The 24,223-nt window shown below is 43.5% G+C and overlaps 2 protein-coding genes across 5 annotated transcripts; both read left to right on the top strand.

The window, feature by feature from the left end:
• Positions 1-108: 108 nt before the first annotated feature.
• On the top strand, positions 109-12,159 carry LOC133911846 (adenylyl-sulfate kinase 3-like). Of its 4 annotated transcripts, none has more exons than XM_062354276.1 (7): positions 109-370; positions 2,120-2,260; positions 3,440-3,589; positions 3,657-3,775; positions 3,845-3,929; positions 4,105-4,151; positions 11,656-12,159. In XM_062354276.1, the coding sequence occupies exons 2-7, from the start codon at positions 2,137-2,139 to the stop codon at positions 11,752-11,754; spliced, it is 624 nt and encodes a 207-aa protein (XP_062210260.1). In that variant the 5' UTR covers positions 109-370; positions 2,120-2,136; the 3' UTR covers positions 11,755-12,159. The 4 variants fall into 4 exon arrangements, 3 of the variants coding, with proteins under 3 accessions (XP_062210260.1, XP_062210259.1, XP_062210258.1); XR_009908715.1 differs by lacking the exon at positions 109-370 and adding an exon at positions 716-1,215 and having other exon boundaries at positions 3,845-4,021; positions 11,656-11,742; XM_062354274.1 differs by lacking the exon at positions 109-370 and adding an exon at positions 734-1,215.
• A 7,507-nt stretch (positions 12,160-19,666) lies between these two features.
• LOC133911844 (endo-1,4-beta-xylanase 5-like) lies at positions 19,667-23,958 on the top strand. The gene is made up of 5 exons (XM_062354272.1): positions 19,667-19,865; positions 19,960-20,009; positions 21,945-22,167; positions 22,274-22,437; positions 22,557-23,958. The coding sequence occupies exons 1-5, from the start codon at positions 19,817-19,819 to the stop codon at positions 23,778-23,780; spliced, it is 1,710 nt and encodes a 569-aa protein (XP_062210256.1). The 5' UTR covers positions 19,667-19,816; the 3' UTR covers positions 23,781-23,958.
• The last annotated feature ends 265 nt before the right edge of the window (positions 23,959-24,223 follow it).

Genomic DNA, 24,223 nt, shown 5'->3' with positions numbered 1-24,223 from the left:
GAAGTGATTGCTCTGAACTACTGATTCAAGTGGGAAAAATGTGGGCAGCTGATAATTAGGTAGGGATAAAGACACGAGGATCAGGTAATTTTCGCTATTTATTGTGAAAGCAAACGTGTGGCCGTGTGGGTAGGAAGCTTTCGTTTCTTTAATGTCCTATTTTGGAATTATGAGTGTGTGGTGAACTGGTGATGCATCAGTTTGGGCTCGGATGGCAGGAGCCCATCTTGGCAGCAGTAGCACTGCATAGCTGTACAGCACCACCACCACGCCACGAGACCCCCGTGCGGACCCTCTGCATTTGCAGCTCATCTCCATTTCCTGCCCACCCATCGCGGTCGCGGGCGCAGGCCTCCGAATGGGACATCAGGTGTGTTTGGTTATCGGTATCTTTCCTATCTTGACTACGTAAGTATAGAATCTGAAAAAAAAATTGTTTTTCTATCTATATCTACTATTATAAGATAGCTCGATAGATATAAATATATAATCTCATTCTGATTTAAAAGTAAAATTTGATTTGTAGTCTAGCCCGATATACGTATGCTATGTATCTGCTCATATATACAGATTTATCATAAAATCTTTATACGAGTAACTAATTATGATATTAAAACTTGCATTCGTTTGTATAGCTCAAAATTAATCAACTAAACAGAAACTAAGCTTAATCTGTACAAATAAATACAATCAATCATACATTCTTTTTTCAATAAATATAACTACTCTAAACATATTTCGCTCGTTACTAATTATACCATACGCAACCAAACAAACCCAATCCTACGGCGGCAATAAACTCGCGCCTCTCCACAACCACTACCCGCGGCCGAGGCAGCGGCGTACCGTCCCGACTCCACCCGACTGGACCGGCCAGCGCCATCGCCCTCTTCTCTTCTTCGCCCTAACAATCTCGCCATCAGCCCGGCGCCGACGCCGACGCCGACGCCAACGCCGGGAGCGGAGCGGCAACCGCTCCCCATCCCCGACGCTCCCATAAATCGCGCCCTCCCACCCCCGGGGCTGCGCTGGCCCAGCTCGTGATCCCCATGGCTTCGCTCTCCGTCCCGCCCACGCTACCGCGGGCCTCGCCCGCCTCGGCGACGGTGGCGGTGAAGGGGAGGAGGGCCGCGGTGCGAGTGCGCACTGCCGCCGCGGCATTGGGCGGCGGCGGCGGAATGGAGCAGCACCACGCGGACGCCCCGCGCGGCCCAGGTAATTCGTTGGTTGCTCGGCTGGGGTCAATGTCACGGTAATGCTAGCTTTGGGAATATTCTAAAGGGAAATGTGTTTGATGGAGAGCCGGGTGGCTGTAGCTGCGAGGTTATCCACTTGCTGCGTACTTAAGATGAAGATGTTGAGATCAAGGACAGGTTTGGTGAGATGTTATTGATGGAGCTGCGAGTAAATACGTGTGTAACTGGGACTCGAACTGAGCCAATTGGACACTTGACAGTGATGTGGCTAGACCAATTTTTTTATCTTTTTTTTTTTGTCAAGGGAAGTTCGTATTTGTTATTCTCACTCATCACATTCCGTTTTGCTCATTTTTGTGACCGGTCCTCGCCTCGTGGAGGGTGGCCATTGAGGTCGTGGTCGAAGTTTTTCTACAAGATTCTGTCAAGTCTGAATTTTTAGTTTCCTTCAAAATGTCTGAATTATCTAGTAGGTTATAATATTACCAAGTAGCAACGGAATCAACTATGATGATAAGCTAACTTTTTTTTTTTTTGCGAATGATGATGATGAGTTAACTTAGCAGTTAACTGCACGAGATCAGACATGAGAGAGGTGGTGGTTTCAAATAAACTTCAAATGCGATGAGTCCATGCCATGCATACCACCATGTTATGAATTAAGGGTCAAAGCTAGTCAAAATTTGGTCAGTTCATAGTTTAGAATGGCAACAAGAAGATGAAGGAACGCAGAAGCCATGAAAGTACTTTGCTTTATGTTTTATTTTGGACCATGGATAGTTCTGCTTATTCTTGTGTATATAGCAAATAATTTTATAATTTATTTTTTGTTTATCTGATACTGTATATTTAATTTGTATTGTTGTGCAAATGGATCTGATCAACTAGATTTGCACTAACCATTTATTGATATCCATCACCAGTGAAGGAGAAGCCTGTCATGTCAAACATTGGCAAATCAACGAATATTCTATGGCATAATTGCCCGATTGGACAATCTGATAGGCAGAAATTGCTGGGACAAAAAGGATGTGTCATATGGATCACAGGACTCAGTGGATCAGGTATGTTTTCAGTGGATTATTGTCGTGATCTACATCCACGTGATCGAACTCTCACATTCTTGATCTGCTTTCTATAATGGAATTGCCAGTTTTGATCAGAAATGGTTTTTGGCTGCTGCTATTGCAATAACTTTTCCAGTTGATTTGTTTGCTAGCTTTGTGCTAGAATATAAGGATTAGCCATTGAATTTGAGTATTCCATCTTGATCAGTATGTTCATGCAAGTTTAGAGGTGTTTCCTGTTATTTTAACAGAGGTTATTCCCTTACCATCTGATAACATATCTGGTTGTGTCGAACCAAATCATGCTTGAGATTTGAACATCCATGCAATCCCAGCACCTCTATCATAGGCTTATAGGCTTATGTGAGTTATATGTTAATATTGGTTTGATGCCTGCTCTGTAATGGACACTTAGGCAGATGAGTACTGGCATCTTGTGATCTTGATGACCACGATTTATACAGAACGTTGTGTTGGCTCGTTGACACATGAATTTGTCACAGGTTGGTATGTAGCGTTACCTCCTTCATTATATGTACCAAAACTGGCATGCTTTCTGTATTGACATCAGTACAGTCTCTCTCACACTTTCACTCTGACCTTGCTTTCTTTGTCCTCTAGCATTTCCCTTGGCTTGATAGTGATTGGTGGATAGTGTTAACACCATAGTACCTGGTGATTTGTGATTGTGATTGTTATTTTGTCATTCAAAACTGTGCTTTCTTTTCCTAGCATGTTGTTCTGAGTTAGCTCCTGGGTGGTTTTCCTGCATTTCCATGCTGTAAAAAAAATGCACATATTGTAGCTTATTTTGGGTACCATGAACCAAACCTTGTGGTCTTTTCATTCTCTTGTAGCTACAAAAGTATATACTCCCTCCGATTGAAAATGTAGGTCGTTTTAGACTTGTGCACAAGAATTAAGAAAGTAGATCAAATGATTTTGTTACCCTTTATTTATTCTGCATTGGAAAAGATAACGCATTCAATTGTGAGAGTGGTAGCATTATTAAACAAGGGTAAGACGGGAATAAAAGAGAAATAAATGCATAGAAGTTCGAGAATGACTTATATTTAGAGAATAGTTAAAGAGGCTAAAACGACTTACATGGAGTAACACATAAGAAATTAACATAAGGAAGCCATCAACACAACCTACCATCTTTTCATATGTCAGGGAAAAGTACTCTTGCATGTGCACTGAGTCGGGAGTTGCATTACAGAGGCCACCTCACGTATGTCCTTGATGGTGACAACCTCAGACATGGCCTAAATCGAGATTTGAGCTTTAAGGCTGAAGACCGTGCAGAAAACATACGAAGAGTTGGTAGGTTCTGGAAAAAAGAAGACAATTCACTATAAATTGTTTCACTAAAGCTAAAATTTTTGTGCAGGAGAAGTGGCAAAACTTTTTGCGGATGCTGGTATCATATGCATTGCTAGCTTGATATCTCCATATAGGAGAGATCGTGATGCATGCCGTGCTCTACTTCCGGATTCTAAATTTATTGAAGTATGCTTATCTTATGATTCTTTAAAGCCTTGTTAGCGTTAATCATCTAACGGCATGCAGGCTCTGTAGGTATTTATGGATTTGCCGCTAAAAGTTTGTGAAGCCCGTGATCCTAAAGGTCTATACAAGCTTGCACGCGCGGGAAAGATTAAAGGTACGGACAGCTCTAAACCTTATTTTAGCCATTTAAGTTTCCTCTGACAGGAACGCCCAGGTGAGACGAGCGACTGCGTCACTGCAGTACCAGTTTAGTGTCAATCAAAACAGCTTATTTGCTAAAAGTATGTGGTTGTGTATTGCTCTTTAAGCATTGCCTTTTCCACAAACAGGTTTCACTGGAATCGATGATCCATACGAACCTCCGGTGAATGGTGAGGTGAGCCTAAACATCATGCCTTGCCTTGCGACACGTGCACACCTTAGAGTTCTATACAGTAACTGAAAGTCTGAAATACCGAGAGTCCTCACTATTGATGTCATCATTCTGCTTTGAGCTACTACAGTTTATTTGCGAGCACGCACTTTCTTTGTATGCTCATGTCATTGAAATATAGAACTATCATCCATTTCCTGGTATTTATATCATGAATTCTATGCTCCAGTGGTATGTGCTGTAATTACTGTTCACGTGTGGCACTGTATCACGGCATCAGATTGGTTAGAGATAATGTTATTTAGATTGGTTTGTTAGTTTGAATCAGATTCAATTAGAGATAAGATTAGGGATCTGTTAGTTTAATTAGATAAGATTTAAAAATAAGTTAGAGTTAAATTTGAATGAGGTCTTTGTAGGCCTATATAAGGCACACGACTGCCATCATTTGTAATCAAGCAAAAAGAATTATTCTAGTCTCTCTTAATATTCTAAGTCTCTCCAATCTATGTTCTACTACGTTCTAATCCCCCCCCCCCCCCTAGCGGCCGATGCCGTCCGGCTATCCTCCCGGCGGGTGTTTATCATAACATTTGGCATCAGAGATGCCAGGTCCCGAATTTGGTGTTCTTCGCGTCACGGTGAGCTACTTGTTATACCCGATGACCCAGGGAGTGCTTCACCAGGTCTTCAACCCATATGGTGCTGAGGCAGTGCAGTTGTCCATGGTGGCAACACATGTGGAGGCACTTGTCCGGTTTGGTCAGCACACAACACAAGCCAAACTAACGGCGCACTCCACGGGTGCTACATCTACGACGACTATTGCCAGTTGGACATCCACCAACACATGCAACCAACACTAGCACCTTCACCGACAATATCCTTGCTAGCGGTCGCGGAAGATCACTTGCGCGATTCTCTAACGTTCGGCGAGGGCGCTAGCTCTCAGGCGATCGAAGCTTTAACCAAGCTGGTGACCGATATGCAGAGGCAACTTGGCGAATTAGCAATCAGGTGGCTGCTATCGACAAGCGTTCGCTAGATACTGTGAGTCAGCTGTCTTGCAGGAGGGGTGAAGTTTCGAAGTGCTGGAATGACTGTTCGTGTGTGGTACTGTAGCACACGCTGATCTAGGTTGATTAGGGATAAGGTTATTTAGATTGGTTTGTTAGTTTGAATCAAATTGTTTTTTTGATCGGGGAAAAACAGTAGGGGAGACCCCCACTGCGAAAAGATTATTATTAAATAATAATGAAGAAAGAAAAGAACTATACAAGAGGAGAACCAAACTAAACTACACTAAACAGGAGCTAACAAGCCGAAAACAAGGGGGCCAACAAACAAAAGAAGACACCGCTAAGGAAGAGAAAGAAACCAGTCAAGGAACAAAAGTCTATGGTCTTCCTTAAGTCTATAAGATTGAAGCAAGAAATCTTCCTTAAAATTCTTCTTCCAAAGAGCAAAGCTCAACTGAGTCTGATCAAAGATGAAGGCATTTCTCTGCTTCCAAATATTTCAAGTTTCAATAATGAAGATTTCCATGAAAAAAGAAGAAGTGAAGGCATTTTTCGCTTGGATCATCATATCAAAGAAAGGCTTGGAGGAATCCCAATGAATGCCAATGAAATGCCAACACCTCAAGCTGAAGGTACATTGAAAAAAGAGATGAAAAGCTGTTTCTTTAATTTGAAGTCTGCAAAGAACACAATTCTAATTATCATTTTCCACTTTGAAGTTTTTCCTTTTCAGAATGTCCTCGTGTTGAGTCTATCCATTAGAAGGAGCCAAGAAAAAACTCTGAGTTTGTTACTGCATTTAGAGTCCCAGATCCATTTGAAAGGTTGGGGAGGGAAAATGTGTCTATAAGGCAAATTATAACATTTCTTGGAAGAATACATCTGGGAACCCCATAAATAGTGCCAGGCATCCTTGACATTTTCATGTATGTGGAAGTCCTGAATGAGTTCGTGCAGATTAGAAAATTCATCATATGCTTGAGCAGAAATAGGAGTGTGAAACTGCCTTTGTAAACTATTAGAAATTAGCCACTGAGATGTTTTTGTTTTTTGCAAAGGAGAAAAGTCGTGAAAATTTATCTTGCAACAAATGATTATTCCAAATGTCAGACCAGAATAGTACTGTGTTTCCACATCCTAGAGAGCAAGTAGCAATTCCTCAGAACAAAACATGACACCTTAGGATATTCTTCCACCAAAAGGAGCTTTTTTCACTAGAGGCATGAGGTACTTGGCTATTCTTGTAATAAGAACTCCAAATTAGCTTTACCCATGGTAAGTCTTTCTGATTATAGAATTTATCTAGATGTTTGAGCAGTTTGAGCAGAAGAGCACTATTCTGATTTCTAAGATTGACCACACCTAGACCTCCTTTGGATTTAGATTTGCATACTTTTTTCCAAGCTACTAGAGGATTGCTTTTTGCATTAATATCAGACTTTCTCCATAAACAGTGTCTCCTTGCTCTATCAATGTAATCAATTACTGCAGCAGGAATTTTCAGAGTACACATTGTATAAGTTGGAAGAGAAGAGATGACTGAATTGATTAGTTGCAGTCTACCAGCATGAGAAAGGAGGGAGGGTGTGGAATTAAGTCTTCTTTCAGTCTGACTCATAAGAGGAGTGAAATGATCCACTCTAGGTTTGGTAATTCCAAGCGGTAGGCCAAGATAAGTAAAGGGGAGGGAACCCAATTTGCAACCAAAGATAGCCGCCATACATTCAGCCTTCTCCTGACTGAGATTCAAAGGGATGAGACAAGATTTTGAATAGTTGACTTTTAACCCTGTAGATTGAGAAAAGGATTCCAGAATTCCCTTAAGACAAAAGAGCTCCATTTGGGAAGCTTTCAAGAAAAGAATTGTATTATCAGCATATTGAATGATGGGAAAATCATTTGTATCCACAGCAGGAATTGGTAGGCTAAAGAGACCCTTCTCATGAGTTTTATTAACAATGCATTGAAGCAAATCAGCAGCTAAAACAAATAAGAGAGGTGAAAGAGGGTCACCCTGTCTTACACCCCTTTTACATTGAAAGAATTTACCAGGAACACTATTCAGAAGAATAACTAAAGAACCAGAGTCAAGAATTCTTTGAGTCCAATCCAACCATTTATCATCGAAGCCAAGTTGATGAAGCACTTTCAGAATGGTGCTATGTTCAATGATGTCAAAAGCCTTTTCAAAGTCCAATTTGAGAACCACTATTTCTCTCTTTGAGTGTTGACACTGGTAGATGTACTCAAAAGCCCAAGCCAAACAATCCTGGATTGTTCTATTTTTTATAAAACCATATTGGTTATGATGTATGATTGGAATAATCACTGACTGAAGTCTATTGGCCATAAGTTTAGTGAGCAGTTTCAGAACACAGTTCATTAAGGAAATGGGCCTGAAGTCATTAATCTCAATTGGATTGTTATTCTTTGGAATGAGCGTGATGAAGGAGCTATTGATGGTCGTCAGACTGAGATTACCATTAAAGAAATCCTGACAGAGAGTATAGAAATCTTCCTTGATGATGTTCCAATAGCTCTTAAGGAAAAGACTATTGAACCCATCTGGCCCAGGAGACTTATCATTGGGCATTTGGTGAATAACGCTATCAATTTCGCTCCTGTTGAAGGGTGCAGAGAGATGATCTAAGTTTGCATGGGTATTCAGAAGATCATCCAGATTATAGTGCATCTGAGGATTGAAGGAGGATCCTATTCTGGATTTGTAGGCTTCAAAGAGAATTGCAGCTTTTTTCAAGTGATCAGTCACCAATCTTCCATCCCGGGCTTCCAAATTTGTGATTGTATTAAATCTGAATCTTTTTGTAGCAGCATCATGAAAAAAAATTGTACTTTCATCCCTAAATTTAGTCCATCTGATAGTATATCTTTTCTTCAAATATTCTTTCTTATATTGAAGTAATCTTATGATATGTTTTTTGAGAATCACTCTGAAGTTTTTTTCTTGAGTAAAAAGGGGCCTTTGCTCTTCAAGCTTGTCCAATATTTCCAGAATTGAATTACAATCTTTAATCAGGTTATTAACTTTAGAGATTCCCTTGCTCCACCTTTTCAAAATTCTTCGCAAAAGCTTGAATTTAGCTGAAATCCTGACGGCACTGTCATTCACTTTCACCTTAGAATTCCAAACATTTTCCACAGTTTCAAAGAAGCCTGGGATGATCAATCCAAAAATTCTCAAATCTGAAGACTGCGGCTTTGGGAATAGAGGTTCCAATTTACACCATACAGGGGATATGATCAGACAAAGGCTTGGCTAGAGGTAACAACAGTGTATTTGGGAAATCAGAAGACCAGTTTACCGAGGTAAAGCACCAATCTAGCTGCTCAAGCAAAGGGTTATCTTGCATGTTGCTCCAAGTATATCTTCTCCCTTTGAGAGGAACTTCAATCAAGCCCAAATTACTGATAATATTATTGAAGATGAAAATACCATTCATGTTTGCACCATCTCTGTTTCTATCCGTTGTTGTTTTGTAAAAGTTGAAATCCCCAATAAACATCCAATTTGATGAGTTATCAATATCAATATTGTTCAACCAAGTAACAAAATCATCTCTTTCTGGCCCCTGACAGGGACCGTGCATGGAAGTAAGAGTCCAGTTAGTTTTATTGTGTCTAGAAGTGAAGTTAATTGTGATGGAAAAACTTGAGATCTCAACTGCTTCTCCCGTGAAAATGGAGCTGTTCCAACCTAAAAGAATACCACTCGAGGCTCCTCTGGAGGGAGAGAAGACAAATTTATCAAATCTTTTGGGGGCAATGTTTCTGATGAAGGAGTGATCAAAATGATCCCTCTTTGTTTCCTGGATGCAATATATGACACAAGCACTTTCCTCAATCTTAGACTTGATGGCATTGCATTTATCAGCTGGATTAATACCTCTAATGTTCTAGTTTAAGATATTCCAACTTTTCTTATGATGATTATCCATAAATAAACCTTCAAAGAGAGAACCACCCTTTGGAACTCCAACAAAGCCGGAGAGAAAGAACCACCAAGATAATAACTAGCAGTATACCAGTAAGAAATCCAGAACCAAGAGACAAGCGTAGAATACTCCTCCAAAGAAAAAACCCAGAGTAAGAGAATCAAAGCATGGATCCACTTGTGAAGCATCCAACCAAACCGAATATCAAAAGATAATAAACCAAAATACCAAGCATCAGAGATCAACGTGAACCAGTCAATAAAAGTCTTCAAAAGGTTCCACCTCCCATAGGAGAGACCAGAATTTAGATTACAGCAAAAGCCATCAGGGCATTCTCTGGTGATCACGAAAGATCTAAAGGGACTATTCATAGCTAACTAAGATAGAAGGTTGGATGATGCTCCCTTCCCTTGTAGCCATTTTTTGGTCACGCTCTGCGTGTAGTTCCCCGCTTGAAGTCCCCCCCTGCCAGGAGCAGCTCCTTTGTTACCTCCGAAGGAGGCAAACTGCATTTCTCTGCAGCCACCTGCTGAATTTGCGGAATAGGAATTTCCGGATAAATTAGGCTCAGTTTGTTGTATTCATCAATCTTTGCTAGATCAGGAAATTCAGCAGATGAATTGAAACTGTCTTGAAGAGAGTTACCAGCTAGAAGTCTTTTGTTAGGAGTTCTCCTGATCTTTGTCCTGCTTTTGGTATAGATCTTCTGAAAATTATTACTAGAACTAACCCTGTGTCCATCAAACTTGCTTTGGAGCCTCTTGCTTCTTCTCAAGCTCTTATCAGATAAAGGCGTGGCAATTCTCTTCCTTGCCTTTGTTTTTCCACCTCTTTTGGCAATAGTCTCCTGTTGAGCAAAGACTTCTTTGAAAACAGGGAAGATTTGGTCATCGGTTACAGTTCTTTGATCATCTTTCTTTTTGTTTCTAAGTTTCTTCCTGAAGAAGACTCTGGTGATGGCTGGCTTGGAGGAGTAGATGTCATTAGAATCTGGTGTAGGCTGAGGTGGTTCTGAACTTTCTTTCCATGTCAGAAGGAGGGGAGTGTTGCTTTTTATATTAGCTTCTAAGAGATCCTTTTGGTTCAGAGACTGATACTTCTTGACTTCTATCAAGGACTGAATCGTGGATATTCCCTGGACCTTAGAAGAATCAAAGGTGCTGATAACAATACCCTTATTGTTGAAATTAGTTTTCCAGATATGGGCTGGCATTGAAACCGAGAAAATGTTTTTTTGAACAGCTTTGAACTTGCTTGAGATAACTCTCCATGGCTGCCTTTAAGTGATTAGCCATGAAACTAGCAACTGTATCCAAGTTTTCATTCAACTGGTTATTTAAGTTTGAGGTTTCAGCCTGAAGAGAAGGGTTCACTAGAGGCTCATGTATCAACAAGGCCCTTTGTCTGCAAGAATTCTGATTCTCTCTAACTTCAGCATTTCTTTCAACTCCAAGAGTTTGGACAAAAGGGACATCTGAAGAAGAAGCTTGATTGACAGAACTTGCTTCAGAAACTTGATCTATTTGTATTTGTTGGGCCTGATTATGAAGATCTTCCTGACCAAAGAGCTGATCAGCAAACTGAGCCACAACTTCAGGTTCACCAGGAAGCACAGGACCTTCAAAAGGATGAGGATTGCCATTGTTGGCAGGAGGGACATCCTCATCCGGAGGAATCTCATCAGCCATCATAGAGTTGAAGATATACACTGGGCAAGTCCAAGAACGACCATCCCCATCAAGTTCACGACCAAGCTTGATGACCATGCTTCTAGGGATGTCTAGGGGATCATCAATCAGAACTTTAACTAGAACACGAGCCAAACTACGGTCTGAGGAATGCCAATAAAGAATCTTGCCAAAGGAAGAGCAGACTTGCTGAATGAAGTGTAGTTCTTTAAAGTCTAGCGGCAGTTAGAGATAAGATTAGAGATCTGTTAGTTTAAATCAAATAAAAGTTAGAGTTGAGTTTGAATGAGGTCTTTAGGCCTATATAAGGCACGCGGCTGCCACCTTTTGTAATCAAGCAAGAAGAATTAATCTAGTCTTCCCAATGTATGTTCTAATCCCTCTCCTAGCAGCCGACGCCGTCTGGCTATCCTCCCGGCGGGTGTTTACCCTAACATCCAGTGATTCTCATTCAGCGAAGAACTGACAAGACGTTACAAGGTTAAAATTAAACAACAGTTCATGTTTTCACATGTTGATGCTCCCATCATGGACTACTGAAAGCTGATGACATGAGCACCGATTGCTATTTAGCTGAGTTGATGCAATGTGGGGATGCCATGTATACTTGTGATTAGTAGCTTAAAAAATAAGAGTAATTTTATCTTCTGTTTTTTAGAGATGCTTCCTTATAGGTTAAATCTGAGTTGCCCATTACTTGATACAACAATTTAGCTATTGCCATTATTTAGCAATGAGCCAATTAATCTTAACCCTTCACTTCTATTGCCCCCACATAAAGCACATAGATGCAAATTTAGCGGTTTGCTTAGGAAAGCTGAATTGATCTTTATGTGGTCTTATCCAGATAGTAATTAAGATGAAAGATGGGGAATGCCCTTCACCCAAAGCAATGGCCAAGCAAGTCCTATGCTACCTTGAGGAGAACGGATATTTGCATGCTTAGCACATGTCAGAAGATTGATCTGATTCTTGTGTGTCCATTGCTCGTGGACACACGTATGATCCATTGGTCCAGAATAAGAGGCATCAACATGCAGCAAGCAACAGAAGTGCCCTTCATTCGTTCGTATTGTGTATTGTACTAGTGATACCTTCATTCAGAAAGGGATATGGATTCATTCGATTTATTGTTGATGGTACTTGTGTATTGTGCTAGTGTAGCTGCAATTTGTTGCTTCAAGCATGCATTTCGGTTAAAAGAGTGCATGAGTTGTGTTTTTTGTGTGCTTTCTCGCACGCCAGTGGTATCTATTGTTGGTGATGTATTTGATTTGTAAATACGAATATATTGTGCAAATTTAAACGGTACCTGTTTGTACTGAATAAAAATTAGAGAAAAATCCTGACACCGTCAATATGTTATGCTTTCACTTTTGCTGCTGAGTTTCTCAAACCCAAATGCAATGGGAACAGATTTCAGACCATTGCCATGATAAAAAAAGCTGTAATGTCTTTACAAGTTTTATAGTTGTATTTACCACCACAAGTCTAACCTTGTTGCAAAATCTCCCTTAACGTTCTCACGTGGGATCATGTTGACATGTTGTGACCTCAAAATCTCCATGTAGACTAATAATATAGATAGGAGAGTATTGTGGAGGATTTAACTACGTGTTAAGGCACACAAAACTCCTTGTTTGGTCTGATTTGTGGAGGGAATTGTAATGACATATTTGATTCAATGGACTCTATAGCGTGTTGTTATTACTTCATCTCCACCTTTTCTTGCTAGCAGCCTACATGGAGCACTTCAACATCAAGTTAGAACCCTAGGTGAGGATTTCACAATAAGGTTAGACTTGTAGGATAGTAATCACAATAGGTTTAGACTTGTAGGATAGTAAACACAACTATCACTCGTAAGATGATATTACAACTTTAAGTGACCTGTATGGTGTATTTGCAATTTCCTCTTTCATCCCTCCTCAGTGACTGTTATATTCATATCTTGATTGATCCTATTGATCCTTTTTATCCTTGTAACCAACGGCACATATTATTCCAGGCTGATATCACGAGCTAGTATTTTAATTATGTTGATCCAAACAGTCGGAGCACTGGGACAGGGAGCCGCAAAGCAGCTTGAAATGAACGCCTGACATCAGGTGCCAATACGGCCGACCGGTGCCTAATCTTGGTTTTGACCGATCGAGCCTGGAAGAACGACGCATTCCATTGGACAGTAGTACAATCTTTTCCACAGGGCTTAGGCAGTATGATTACCTGCAAATGTGCAAGTTGCAGTGTTGCGTTCGATTGATCATCCCATTGATCAGTTGGCTCTCCACTTAGCTACGCCGACCGGATGCGACTTCTTGCCGCCTTCGATTTCGACCCTCTCATGTCTCGAGTCATGGCATACATGCTCCGAAGTCTGAACTTCTGGGCTCTGAGTTCTGACCACCTTTCTCCCCACTTGGAAGAAGAACGAAAAGTTGCAGATAGGGGTCGTGGTGGTGAGGTTTGGGCACAATTCACATCGCAGTAAGTCCAGCCAAAGTTACCTAACAAACACATGGAAGCAGAGAAAAATTTCGCTCCAGTCTAGCCATTTTCCTCGCTCTGAATTCTCTGCAAGATGGTATGTATGCATGTGTAGCGTCGGCGACGGTGTGTTCTGCAGGGAACCAGCGACTGTAAACAGCGCAGAGAGGTACCCAGGTCAACTCGCGAACCAATTCGGGTTGACCTTACTTTGTTTTTGTCGCTCAATCCGCACTAACCGGCGCGGCGGCGGTCAAGCCGGATCGCGCATGCACCTGACCAGAGTACCTGACCGTGCGTGAAGCACGCACCGGTTTGAATTCTGCCTGGCTAATCCGATCGGTAATCACGCCAAATGTTTGGTGAAAACTGGGATAGATTAATAACTGTTTAGAGTACAGAGTAATTGAGAGAGCTTGAAGTCAAGAAAAAAGTGAATTCATTGTTCCCATTGTATCGTGATGTTTCGAATATATATAAATTCAAAGATACCATTAAGAAGACATCATTATTTAACGGATGGATATGGTTAAGGAGACATCCTTAACCAATAGATACAAACACACAATTGTCATAGACAGCTAGAAAAATGATCAATTCGTAGCAGTAACCAGACCACACAGGACGGAATACGATGCAAACTGGTACTGGTATACAGTGTCATTAACCAACCATTAACCTGACCAATCAGCGTGATTAACCAGCTCGGGCCATGTGGTTTGCGTCAACGGACGCGACAGATTGACATTCTAATCAGTCCGGCTGGGAAGGTCAACCCCAAGATTTGGCAGAGCGAGTTTGGGCAGTGGCTCGCGGCCCGACCGGTCGAACGTCCCAAGTACCTGCTCTTCATTCGTTTATGTTATATAATGAGAGTTTCTGCTCCATATATATATATATATATAACTACTAAAAGATATAATCGAATCTTTCAGGGTCGAGATAAGCCCACATTCGATTAAGATAGTGTTATAAAGTTATTTTTAATTGATTGAAAATACACCTTTCATTTTAAGATAGTTCCACTATCCACAATACATATTTTCTCCATAGAGATGCCACACATATTCTATAAATATCCAAAAAAATTATTTACAACTAAGCTAGCTCTTCTAGAGCTTTCATTTATTCATTCAATCATTCTAAATTCAGCAACTAAATAGATAGCTAATTACTCTAATTCTAGATAGAGTCTGTGAAATATTCGACCACTTCTTTTTTAATGACTTTCTTTACCGCTTCATCATTCATGGTATCTTTTATGGTAGTGGAGGAAGGCAAAGTAGAAGTCTTTACATTCTTTATTGGGTTGTCTTTTATTGCCAGTGTGGGAACATTACCAATTTCTATGTGAGATGCTACCCTTTCAGTTGTAACTACTTTGTTCATCTCCATCCCCACTGCAATGGTGAGGTGTGCTTCTGGCTCCTTCTACTTCTTCTGATATGCTTTCACAACATACTTTGGTGCTTTGTAGATTCTAGTTCTGCTCACCATATGACTTGACTTCTTTCATTTTCTTTTCATTATCATCATCAGGTTTGATTTTATTTGTCACCACTTTCTTTCCTCTCTTCCCCCACTTTTTATTGCGGTTCTTGTGTGCTTTGAAAGAGCTGTGATTGACTTTTAGGCCACTGCTCTTCCCTTACGGTTGAGATAAGTAGTTCTTGTTTATGACTTCTTTATGAACTTTATGAAGCTGCAACACGTCAATCAATTCAGAATACTTCTTGTATTTTGATTGACGGTGATTGCATGTAAATTCTGCCGCATTAGGGTGAAAAGTGGAGGGAGTCTTCTCAATTTTCTTCTCTTCCGTGATCTCTTTCTCACAAAGATACAAAAGTGTGCAAATATGGTATAGCGTTGAGTTGTACTCTCTGACATGCTTGTAGTCACAGAAACAGAGCCGAACATATTCTTGCTCTGCAAGAGGTTTGATGGTGTACTTAAGACGCTCAAAACGCTCCTGCAGTGCGTCTCATAGTGTCTTAGTGTTGGTCATTGTCATGTACTCATTCTTCAAAGTGGGAGAGAGATGGTGACAGAGAAAATAAAGTGTATGATCATTCTCATCCTCCATAAAAACCATTACACTACTTGTTCCAAGGCTAATAGCAGCACATATCCTTTTTGCCCCAAGTACAATCTGGACATCCAACGCCCAAATGAGATAGTTGCAGCCATCTACACTCAGCTCATTGAACTTCTTGTTCGTGATGTCAGCCATCTTCGTATTTAAATGACACAAGCATTACAACTACTAAGGTTGCATCGTGTTGCTAAATAGGATTACTGCAATTTTTTAATATTTTCTATGCTATTATATAAATATTACTGAATTTAAACGCATAACATGCAATTTAGACAAAAACAATAATATAGAAATAAATACAGCATAATTGCTAAAACAAGTGCAAAATTCAAATTCTGAAGGTGCTTCTAAAATAGAGGCTTTAGATATTTTTTAGAACAACCTAGGTCCTAAACGCAAAAATACAGGGACTACACCCAATTAACAAAAAACCTAGAGGGCTAAAGGTAAAGTTTTAGATTTTTCTTTATTTTCACCGGAATTTTATTTTATTGGACCGGCCCGCTAACATATAGGCCAGCCTGGCCCATCCGACCCTTTCCTTGGTCCCAATTAGGCTGGCGGCGCCCGTGCGGGAACAACGCGCTGCACGGACGGCAAGGCGACAAGCATTGAATTCAAGCGACGGCGAGGTAGCATGCTGGCCAGGGCGGAGGTGCGTAGCAGGATAGGTGGTGGCGCATGACGATGGATGGGACGGGCGCAGTCACTGGTGCAGTGGGTGAGGCGGCGCATGGTGGTGGCGCTTCGGGCGGCTTAGCTGATGCGAGGTGTCGCCGGTGGTGCCACTTCAAGCAGCACAAAGGCACGATCGGGTGCACAACGGGTGATGGCCCGACGACACCGCTTCGGGTGGCGGAGCGGTCCAACAAGGGTTGTAGCGGTGTGGTGGTGATCGAAGCGGGCATGATACGATGGTGTGCACCAACGCTGCATGCAGTGCGGTGCAAGGTGACGACGACGAGGGGGGGGGGGAGGTCATCGTCGGTGTGGCATCAGGCGAGCGACAGCGTGTGCAACAGGTGGCCGGCACAAGACGTGGTGGCGTTGCTTTGCCTTCTTCCCCCCATTTTTTATCTGTGGCGGTGGCCATCGAGCCACCACGTACTGTGCAGGGGAACGACTGTCAGTGTCTAGCCGGCGGTTGCGGCCCCCACTAGTATTGCTTCGTCGATGCAATGCCGAGCTCATTGCGATTCAAGAGATCCGATGCCACTGTTCATGTGTAAGTTACTGTTTATGCATGCGCTACAGTCATGTGATTCCAGATCTGTTTTGATGAAAAACAGTATTAGCGAGAATATGTACCGAATCAATGGTGTCTTTTAATTCAATCAATGGTGTCTTTTAATTATTGCGAAGTGAGACGATCCGATTCACTAGCTTAGTCTCTGGCAGAGTTTCGTGCTGATAACATGTTAAGGAACTTCTGCTACCGCATGTGGTCTAGAGATCCTACAAGAGAACAATTACAAAGTAAATACAATGTACGAGAAATACTTTCTTTTCTTTATTTATATATGTTCTACGATAAGAAGTTCTGCCATTTATATATAATCTTAAAATCTTTAAGAGATATAATCGATATTTAAAAAAAATCAAGATGAGATCATATTTAGTTGTAAAACAACAAATTCACTAACAGAAGCTAGCGGTGCACGGGAGCCTTGGGTGGCCAGTGGCGGCGGTTGTTCCCATGGATCAAATGGCAAGCACGGGAGTACGCGGATGCCGACCCGGCTTGATCGCCTCGCCCGCACGGATACGCCACGGGACTATGCGCACGCCGCCAGCTTGCAAGGGACATGTGTATTTCGTATTAGTACAAGATAAGGTAGCTTTCTCTTACTAATCAAGTCTTCGTCATATCCGTTTTATTTTGTTCCGTAGAGTATCGGTGAAGTGCAACAAGACGGGATAGTGTTTCTTAGAGCGCTTGCAATGCTAAATGCAAGCAACTGATTTGTACGTGTATGATGTCTGCACCTGGGTGCCTATATAGTTTGTTCCGAGAGAGAACTTGAGCGTTAAAAAGAATTTGTGCAACAAGCTTGTTTTCGATCTCAGCCTAGCATGTGCCCAACTTTATTTAATTGTGCTGCTTAATTAGTTAACCATTACTAACTACTCCTTTCATAAAATACTGTCGTTTTGAACATTACATACTCACCAGTACACTACTTTGAGAATTAATTACTAGTACAAAATATAGCAAGATTGTATTATTATAAAACTACCTTTCAAAATAAATCCGGCTATACCATTTTCACAAACCCAATTGAAATTTTCAAAAAGACATTAATAGTTAAAATCTAAATGTGTTTTTTTAATAAAAAATTTAAATATGTTGACTGTATGCAACCTAAAACGCCACTCTTTTATGACTAGAGTGACTATATCATCAGAACTAAAAAGACATAAGAAAAAGAAATGAAAGAAAAAAATATTCTCCTCCAGGCAGAGCGTTAATAACAAAACAGAGGACTGATGAAGCGTGCACTGCCCATCGGTCGACGTCGCTGTTGCCTTGGCAAATCCAGGCATCCATGCGCGCATCATGGCACGAACCCACGAATGATTCTTGACGATATCTTCAGGCGCGCGGTGACCTGCATGCGGTGTGGTGTGGACACCCTCTGGGGATTTCGGCCACCAAGAGAGACGGGCAGGCCACACGCTTAGCTACTGCAGAGTTTGCTTGCTGTTACTCTCAACTTTTCACATGCACGCCAGTAGCTGTTACTAGTCAGTAGTGCAAATTTTCCAAAGGCACAGCAATTTGTTGCAGCCCAAACAATCGCAGTTGATTCAGGCGTTCAGCAAGAGCTCGTGATTGGAGCTGAACCAACATCAGACGCAAGGAAAATGTCTAGGCGGCCTGCGATCTGAGAGCTGATTTGCTGCTGCTGCCTCTCGTTGCGTTTCTCCATGAGCTCTTGCCCCCACGACACTCCCTCCGACGCGGAGGCAAGAGCCACTCGTTGGCTCGGCGCCACGCCCGGCCCCGTGGTGTCGCGTACGAGACGGTATGGCTGGCGGATGCGCGCGTGCGTTCCGTAAATCCTCCGCCACGCCCCGTGGTGTAGCGTACGAGATGGCCAGCAGACGGTTGCCACCGGCGATCGACCTCGCCGCGGGTTTCCCAGAGTTTGTTGACCACCGGTGATCTATCCACCCTAGCTTCTTTGATCCCCGGCCCGGCCCGGCCGGCGGCCGTGATGGTGCGCATACCGATGCTTGTGTGCGCTTCACATTTCGCAAGCGAAGTAAAGAGGCCAGACCGAGATTTTCCCAATCTTTTTGGGAAAATGACCAAAGGAAATACGGTAAACCACAAGCTACCTGGGAGTTGATTAAGCAGCTAATCTGCACGAGGACTCGATCTTTTTGGGAAGCACAGAATTGTGCTGATACGTACATAATAGACCCATACTAGTATAGTACATGCATGCTGAACCTTACCTATATTCTCCCTCCGACTGCAAATGTAGTTTGTTTTAGACTTATACATAAGGATTAGAAAAGTAGATCAAATGATCTTATTGTCTTTTATTTATTCTGCATTGAAAAAGATAACTCATTCATCTGTGAGAGTGATAGCATTTATTAAACAAATGTAAGAAAGAAACAAAAGAGAAAAAAATGCATAGAAGTTTGAGGAGGCTAAGACGACCTACATTTGCAATCAGAGGGAGTATATACTACTACTCGCTCGATCAGAAATAGTAAGCATATTTCTTTTTTAAAAATAAATTTATATACTTTAATTAATATTTAATTAAATTATAAGAATATCTAGTGTATACAAAATATATAAATAGGTTCACAAATAAAAATAATTTCATACCATATAGATTTTATAGTTATAAATGATATATTATACAAAAGACCTTAGTTCAAATCTTCGAAGATGGAACGCAAAAGAAATACACCTACTACTTTTGAATAGAGGAATTACCTTGTTTGAATTAAATGATGACGTCAGAAATCCACAGCTGATCTCGCATGCATGGACTGGAGATCCGTCAGTGGAGACAGGTGACGAAACGGGGTCAAAAAGGCAAGCACAGAGCAGAGAACGAATGAAGCACCATGCCATGAGCGGCAAAATCCCAGCACAAAATCCCTTTCCTGAGTTTCCATTTGAGCATGGCTTTTTCGACCAGGTCATTCGAACATAACTAGCAAGCAACTAACACAACGAGCGCGGGGACCACATGTTCTAGGTGGCTGCAGTGGTAACCTAGCTCTGTGGAGATGGAGATGGATCCCCCGATCTCATCTCGCCTATAAATACATCAGCCCACTCACAAGCTGCGGCATGCACGGTGCAATTAGCTTAGTTTAACTAGTCTCTCCATCTCCTCTTTGAAACATCGCGCCAAGCTCCCTGATTAGGGGAGAGAGAGAGAGACTCAAAGCAATGGAGAGAGCTCTGTTCTTGCTGCTGTGGATCGCCCTGTTGAGCAGCGGTAAAGCTAGCTGCCCATTGAGCCAGCTTAATTCTGGTTTAGCTCAGTTATAGACCAAGCATTGATGATCTTGTTTCCTTCTCTTCATTTCCAGCTGCTCTCATGGTGCAATCTCTTCCTTACGACTACTCATCAAGCTCTGAGGTATGCATAACCACGCTGTTCTCTCTCTCTCTCTCTCATCCATGCCTGTGACGTGCTTGCCTGCCAAGTTGTCAAGCCCCCGCGCGCCATATGCGCCATGCGCTCCACGGCCGGCGACGAGTTATCAATCCATCAGCTGGGACATCAGTTTCATATCGCATTGCGCATGTCATGCATCGCACGTCTCTGCTGCTGTTGCAAATTTAATTGAATCATAGTAGCTTATGTTGCTAGTTCTAGTTGCTTGCTCGGCTCATCCAGATCAGAAACGCACAAGAGTTTTCGGCATGACACATGGGCCATTCTAGCTTTCAAAACACCTTGATGCAGAGGAGCCCGTTAAGAGATCATCTTTTTTTTTTTCCTTTTCTTATTTATTCTGTTAATATGTTAGTGAGAAAATATCACGTGAACAAGAGTATTTTGGCGCGCATGATACTTCATCGCTGTTAGTTTGCCCCATTGCCTTTGCTCGCGTGTGACATGTAACTGACAAGTGACAGTTTGTGGGCGGGCGTGCCGTGGGCCATGGATGCACTAGCTGCGCGCACAAGAATATTAATTTTTTTCTTGCCTCCTGCTGTGATTCTGCCGGCCTGATTCCACTGATCAGGCACTCACTAGTGACGATCGAGACATGTCGCTTAGGCAGCTCACGAATGCTTAGTGACCGTGTGAACTCAAGCCATGAAGTTTAATACTTGATCACTAGGGAGTAGTTTCTAATTTCTTTTTGGCTCATTCAGTACCATTATTCAGGCACAGTAGTCTAGCCCTTTTGATCAGTTTGGACGGCATGGGTTGGTGCAAATGGACCAAACAAGTAGGACGAAGACGACGGTGAGGAATAACCCATAGTTCTATGCCAAATTACTTCCAGAACAGGGCTGGCTTTGCAGCTGAAAAAGAAACAAAAAAGGTTGGCCATGTACCTTACCACAGGCCAGGTCAAAACATTTAGTAAATACTATGCTTCACCCTGGTTCACGGTTGCCACGATCCTAATCACGAGCGTTAAACATTAGTTGGTCGAAAAGGCCGGTGTCCGAATGGATTGTAGCTGATGATCATGCAACGTGCCGACCCGATTAACCACAATCGAACCAACGATGTTGCACACGCATATATACATCTTTTGCCTATCGTGGACATATCTTTATATCGGCGTGCCTCATGATCGACGGTCAAAATCAGAGTTGGGGATGGCCTTTTGGTTTTTGGGCAAAAGACCAAGCAGGGGAAGGCGTGTGTACCCCAGTGTCCGCCACACACTGCACCATGCTCATGCAATGCCACCACTGAGCCTTATTGGGCACATCATTATTCACACCTGATTAGTTGGTTGGTGAAGATATTATCACCGGCTCTCAGTTAAACAGAGGGCCCCTAATGGTGTGTGAAATTGTCCAGGGCAGGAGAGGAAGGTCCAGGGCTTCCAAACAAGGGCCTGAAGTGACATGCTTTCAGTTGTTTTGTACACAAGATGGTTTTCACAGTCAGACACTCGATTGTCTATTCTGGCAAATAGGAAGTGTTTCTTTCGTTAGGCGAGCAGGTAAATCACTTGGACTAATGCAGGCAAGGCAAACATTATTCTTGTGGTCCTGTAGTCAACACTTAGAAACCCATATGCACCTATCAGCGAGTGGCACGGTGCCAAACAAAATCTGGCATACAAGTCTCGTACTTTAGTCGACCGTTAGTTACCGTACACGACCGTTTAGTGCCTTTTACCGAGATCTTGACAGGGCCGGCAGTTTTTACAGTTACAACGCTGTAGACCACCTTTGGGTTCAGTAGTTTCAGAGTTCTTCAGTCTTCACTGTACCAATCTTACCGTGCGGTGCAACGTTACTGCCATGCAAAATGAAGCGTTACTATGCTACCGTTGGTAAAGTTACTATGCTCTGGTACGTGAAACGTGGATGCATGCAGTGCTTGCCGGAGCCGCTGGAGCCTCACTATGGCGGCGGCATCATCCGCAACGCCGACTTCAGCACGGGCCTCCAGGGTTGGTCGGCGTTCGGGTACGGCATCGTCTCGGAAGGCGCGTCGGCGGCGGGCAACAGGTTCGCCGTGGCGCGGAACCGGACGCGGCCGTACCAGAGCGTCAGCCAGAAGGTGTACCTGCAGAACGACACGCACTACACTCTGTCCGGTCAGTGTCTCAGTGATCTCTGAAAAGAAAAGAAAAATACTTCTTCGTTTTGATGTTCAGGAAGGCGGATTATCAGATTAAATTTTGGGAGTTTTCTTGTGTGCAGCTTGGCTGCAGGTAAGTGATGGCAGCGCCGACGTCAGAGCTGTTGTGAAGACCAGCGGTGACTTCATCCACGCCGGAGGCGTCGACGCACGGTCCGGGTGCTGGTCCATTCTCAAAGGTGGTCTCACCGCCGCCGCCTCCGGGCCGGCTGAACTCTACTTCGAGGTGAACGCACAAACTTGCCACAGCTCTTGATCGGAACGACCTTGATCAGTGAACCTTCGTATAACTGCAAGAAGCAATATGGTATGCTCTGTTCTTACAAGAACTTGGTTTGGCTGCAGAGCAACGCGACGGTGGACATATGGGTGGACAACGTCTCCCTGCAGCCGTTCTCCAAAGAAGAGTGGGCCGCGCACCACGACGCGTCCATCAAGAAGGCGCGCAAGAAGACGGTGCGGCTCCGGGCGAGGGACTCCACCGGCAAACCCGTACCGGGCGCGCAGATGCGCATCGAGCACGTCCGGAACGGCTTCCCGCTGGGGTCGGCCATGAGCTCGGAGATCCTGTACAACCCGGCGTACCAGCAGTGGTTCACGTCGCGGTTCACGGTGACCACCTTCGAGAACGAGATGAAGTGGTACAGCACGGAGCCCGTCCAGGGCCACGAGGACTACTCGGTGCCGGACGCAATGCTCCGGTTCGCCAAGAACCACGGCATCGCCGTGCGCGGGCACAACATCTTCTGGGACGACCCCAGCACGCAGATGGCGTGGGTGAAGGCGCTCTCGGTCGATCAACTCCAGCGCGCGACGGCGAGGCGCACCAAGTCGGTGATGTCGCGGTACGCCGGGCAGGTGATCGCGTGGGACGTGGTGAACGAGAACCTGCACTTCAACTTCTTCGAGGACAGGTTCGGGTGGGAGGCGTCGGCGTCGTTCTACCGGCTTGCACACCAGATGGACGGCAGCGCGCTCATGTCCATGAACGAGTTCAACACGCTAGAGCAGCCCAGTGACCTCAGCGTGGTGCCAGGCAAGTACCTCGGCAAGCTGTGGCAGATCAAGGACTTCCCCGGCAACGGCAACGCCGCAAGGATGGCCATCGGCCTCGAGGGCCACTTCGACGTGCCCAACATCCCCTACATCCGCGCCGCGCTGGACACCATGTCCAATGCCAACGTGCCCATCTGGCTCACCGAAATCGACGTCAAGCCGGGGCCCAACCAGGCGGACCACCTCGAGCAGATCCTCAGGGAGGTGTACGCGCACCCGGCAGTGCACGGCATCATCCTGTGGACGGCGAGGCACCCGCAGGGGTGCTACGTCATGTGCCTCACCGACAACGACTTCAACAACCTCCCCACCGGCGACGTCGTCGACAAGCTGATCTGGGAGTGGAAGACAAGCTCGCACGTCGGCGTGGCGGACGCCGAGGGCTACTACGAGGCCGAGCTGTTCCACGGGGACTACAAGGTCACCGTCAGCCACCCGGCGGCGAACTCCACCGTGGTGCAGAGCCTGAGCGTCGACAAGGAGTCCGACAACGAATACACCATGCACGTCTAGCTTAGCTTCTAGGAGGATTGATATACGCATACATGTGCATGATTGCTCATCTAGAGCACTGTTGTTGTAATGTTGTGAGTCATACACACATAGGCCCCCAAGAGATATAATTCCTGGAGTGGCGATTGATCAGATGTTCATATTGAAGGAAGAAGGAATTTCGATTTGTTCTTCAGTATACATACACCTTTGTCTCTCATCTATGTCGACATCAACTGTGGAAACTTTTTACAGGAATGCCGTTTAGTGCTGGTTACTAGGCAGTGCCGGTGCTCGAATATAAAGCCAGTGGAATGTCTCTGTCTCCGGCGCCTGATTTTTTTTTTTGTTCTCAGTCACCTACAATTACATATTCTTTACCCTATAACTATAGTGTTTTGAACTTTTGAATGTGTAATTTTAGTAAAATGATAATGTAATTTTGAACTATATATAGAAATGAC

This window comes from Phragmites australis, chromosome 3 (assembly GCF_958298935.1).
Source record: "Phragmites australis chromosome 3, lpPhrAust1.1, whole genome shotgun sequence".
Taxonomy (NCBI): domain Eukaryota; kingdom Viridiplantae; phylum Streptophyta; class Magnoliopsida; order Poales; family Poaceae; genus Phragmites; species Phragmites australis.
The sequence above is the reverse complement of the archived record's forward strand: the minus strand, read 5'-3'. Positions and strand labels throughout refer to the sequence as shown.

Coding starts and splice junctions, on each gene's coding strand:
- LOC133911844 (XM_062354272.1), top strand. CDS start 19,817: ATGGAGAGAGCTCTGTTCTTGCTGCTGTGGATCGCCCTGTTGAGCAGC. Junction 19,866..19,959: donor GATCGCCCTGTTGAGCAGCG/GTAAAGCTAGCT, acceptor CTTCATTTCCAG/CTGCTCTCATGGTGCAATCT. Junction 22,168..22,273: donor CACGCACTACACTCTGTCCG/GTCAGTGTCTCA, acceptor TCTTGTGTGCAG/CTTGGCTGCAGGTAAGTGAT.
- LOC133911846 (XM_062354274.1), top strand. CDS start 1,050: ATGGCTTCGCTCTCCGTCCCGCCCACGCTACCGCGGGCCTCGCCCGCC. Junction 2,261..3,439: donor CACAGGACTCAGTGGATCAG/GTATGTTTTCAG, acceptor TTCATATGTCAG/GGAAAAGTACTCTTGCATGT. Junction 3,930..4,104: donor ACGCGCGGGAAAGATTAAAG/GTACGGACAGCT, acceptor TTCCACAAACAG/GTTTCACTGGAATCGATGAT.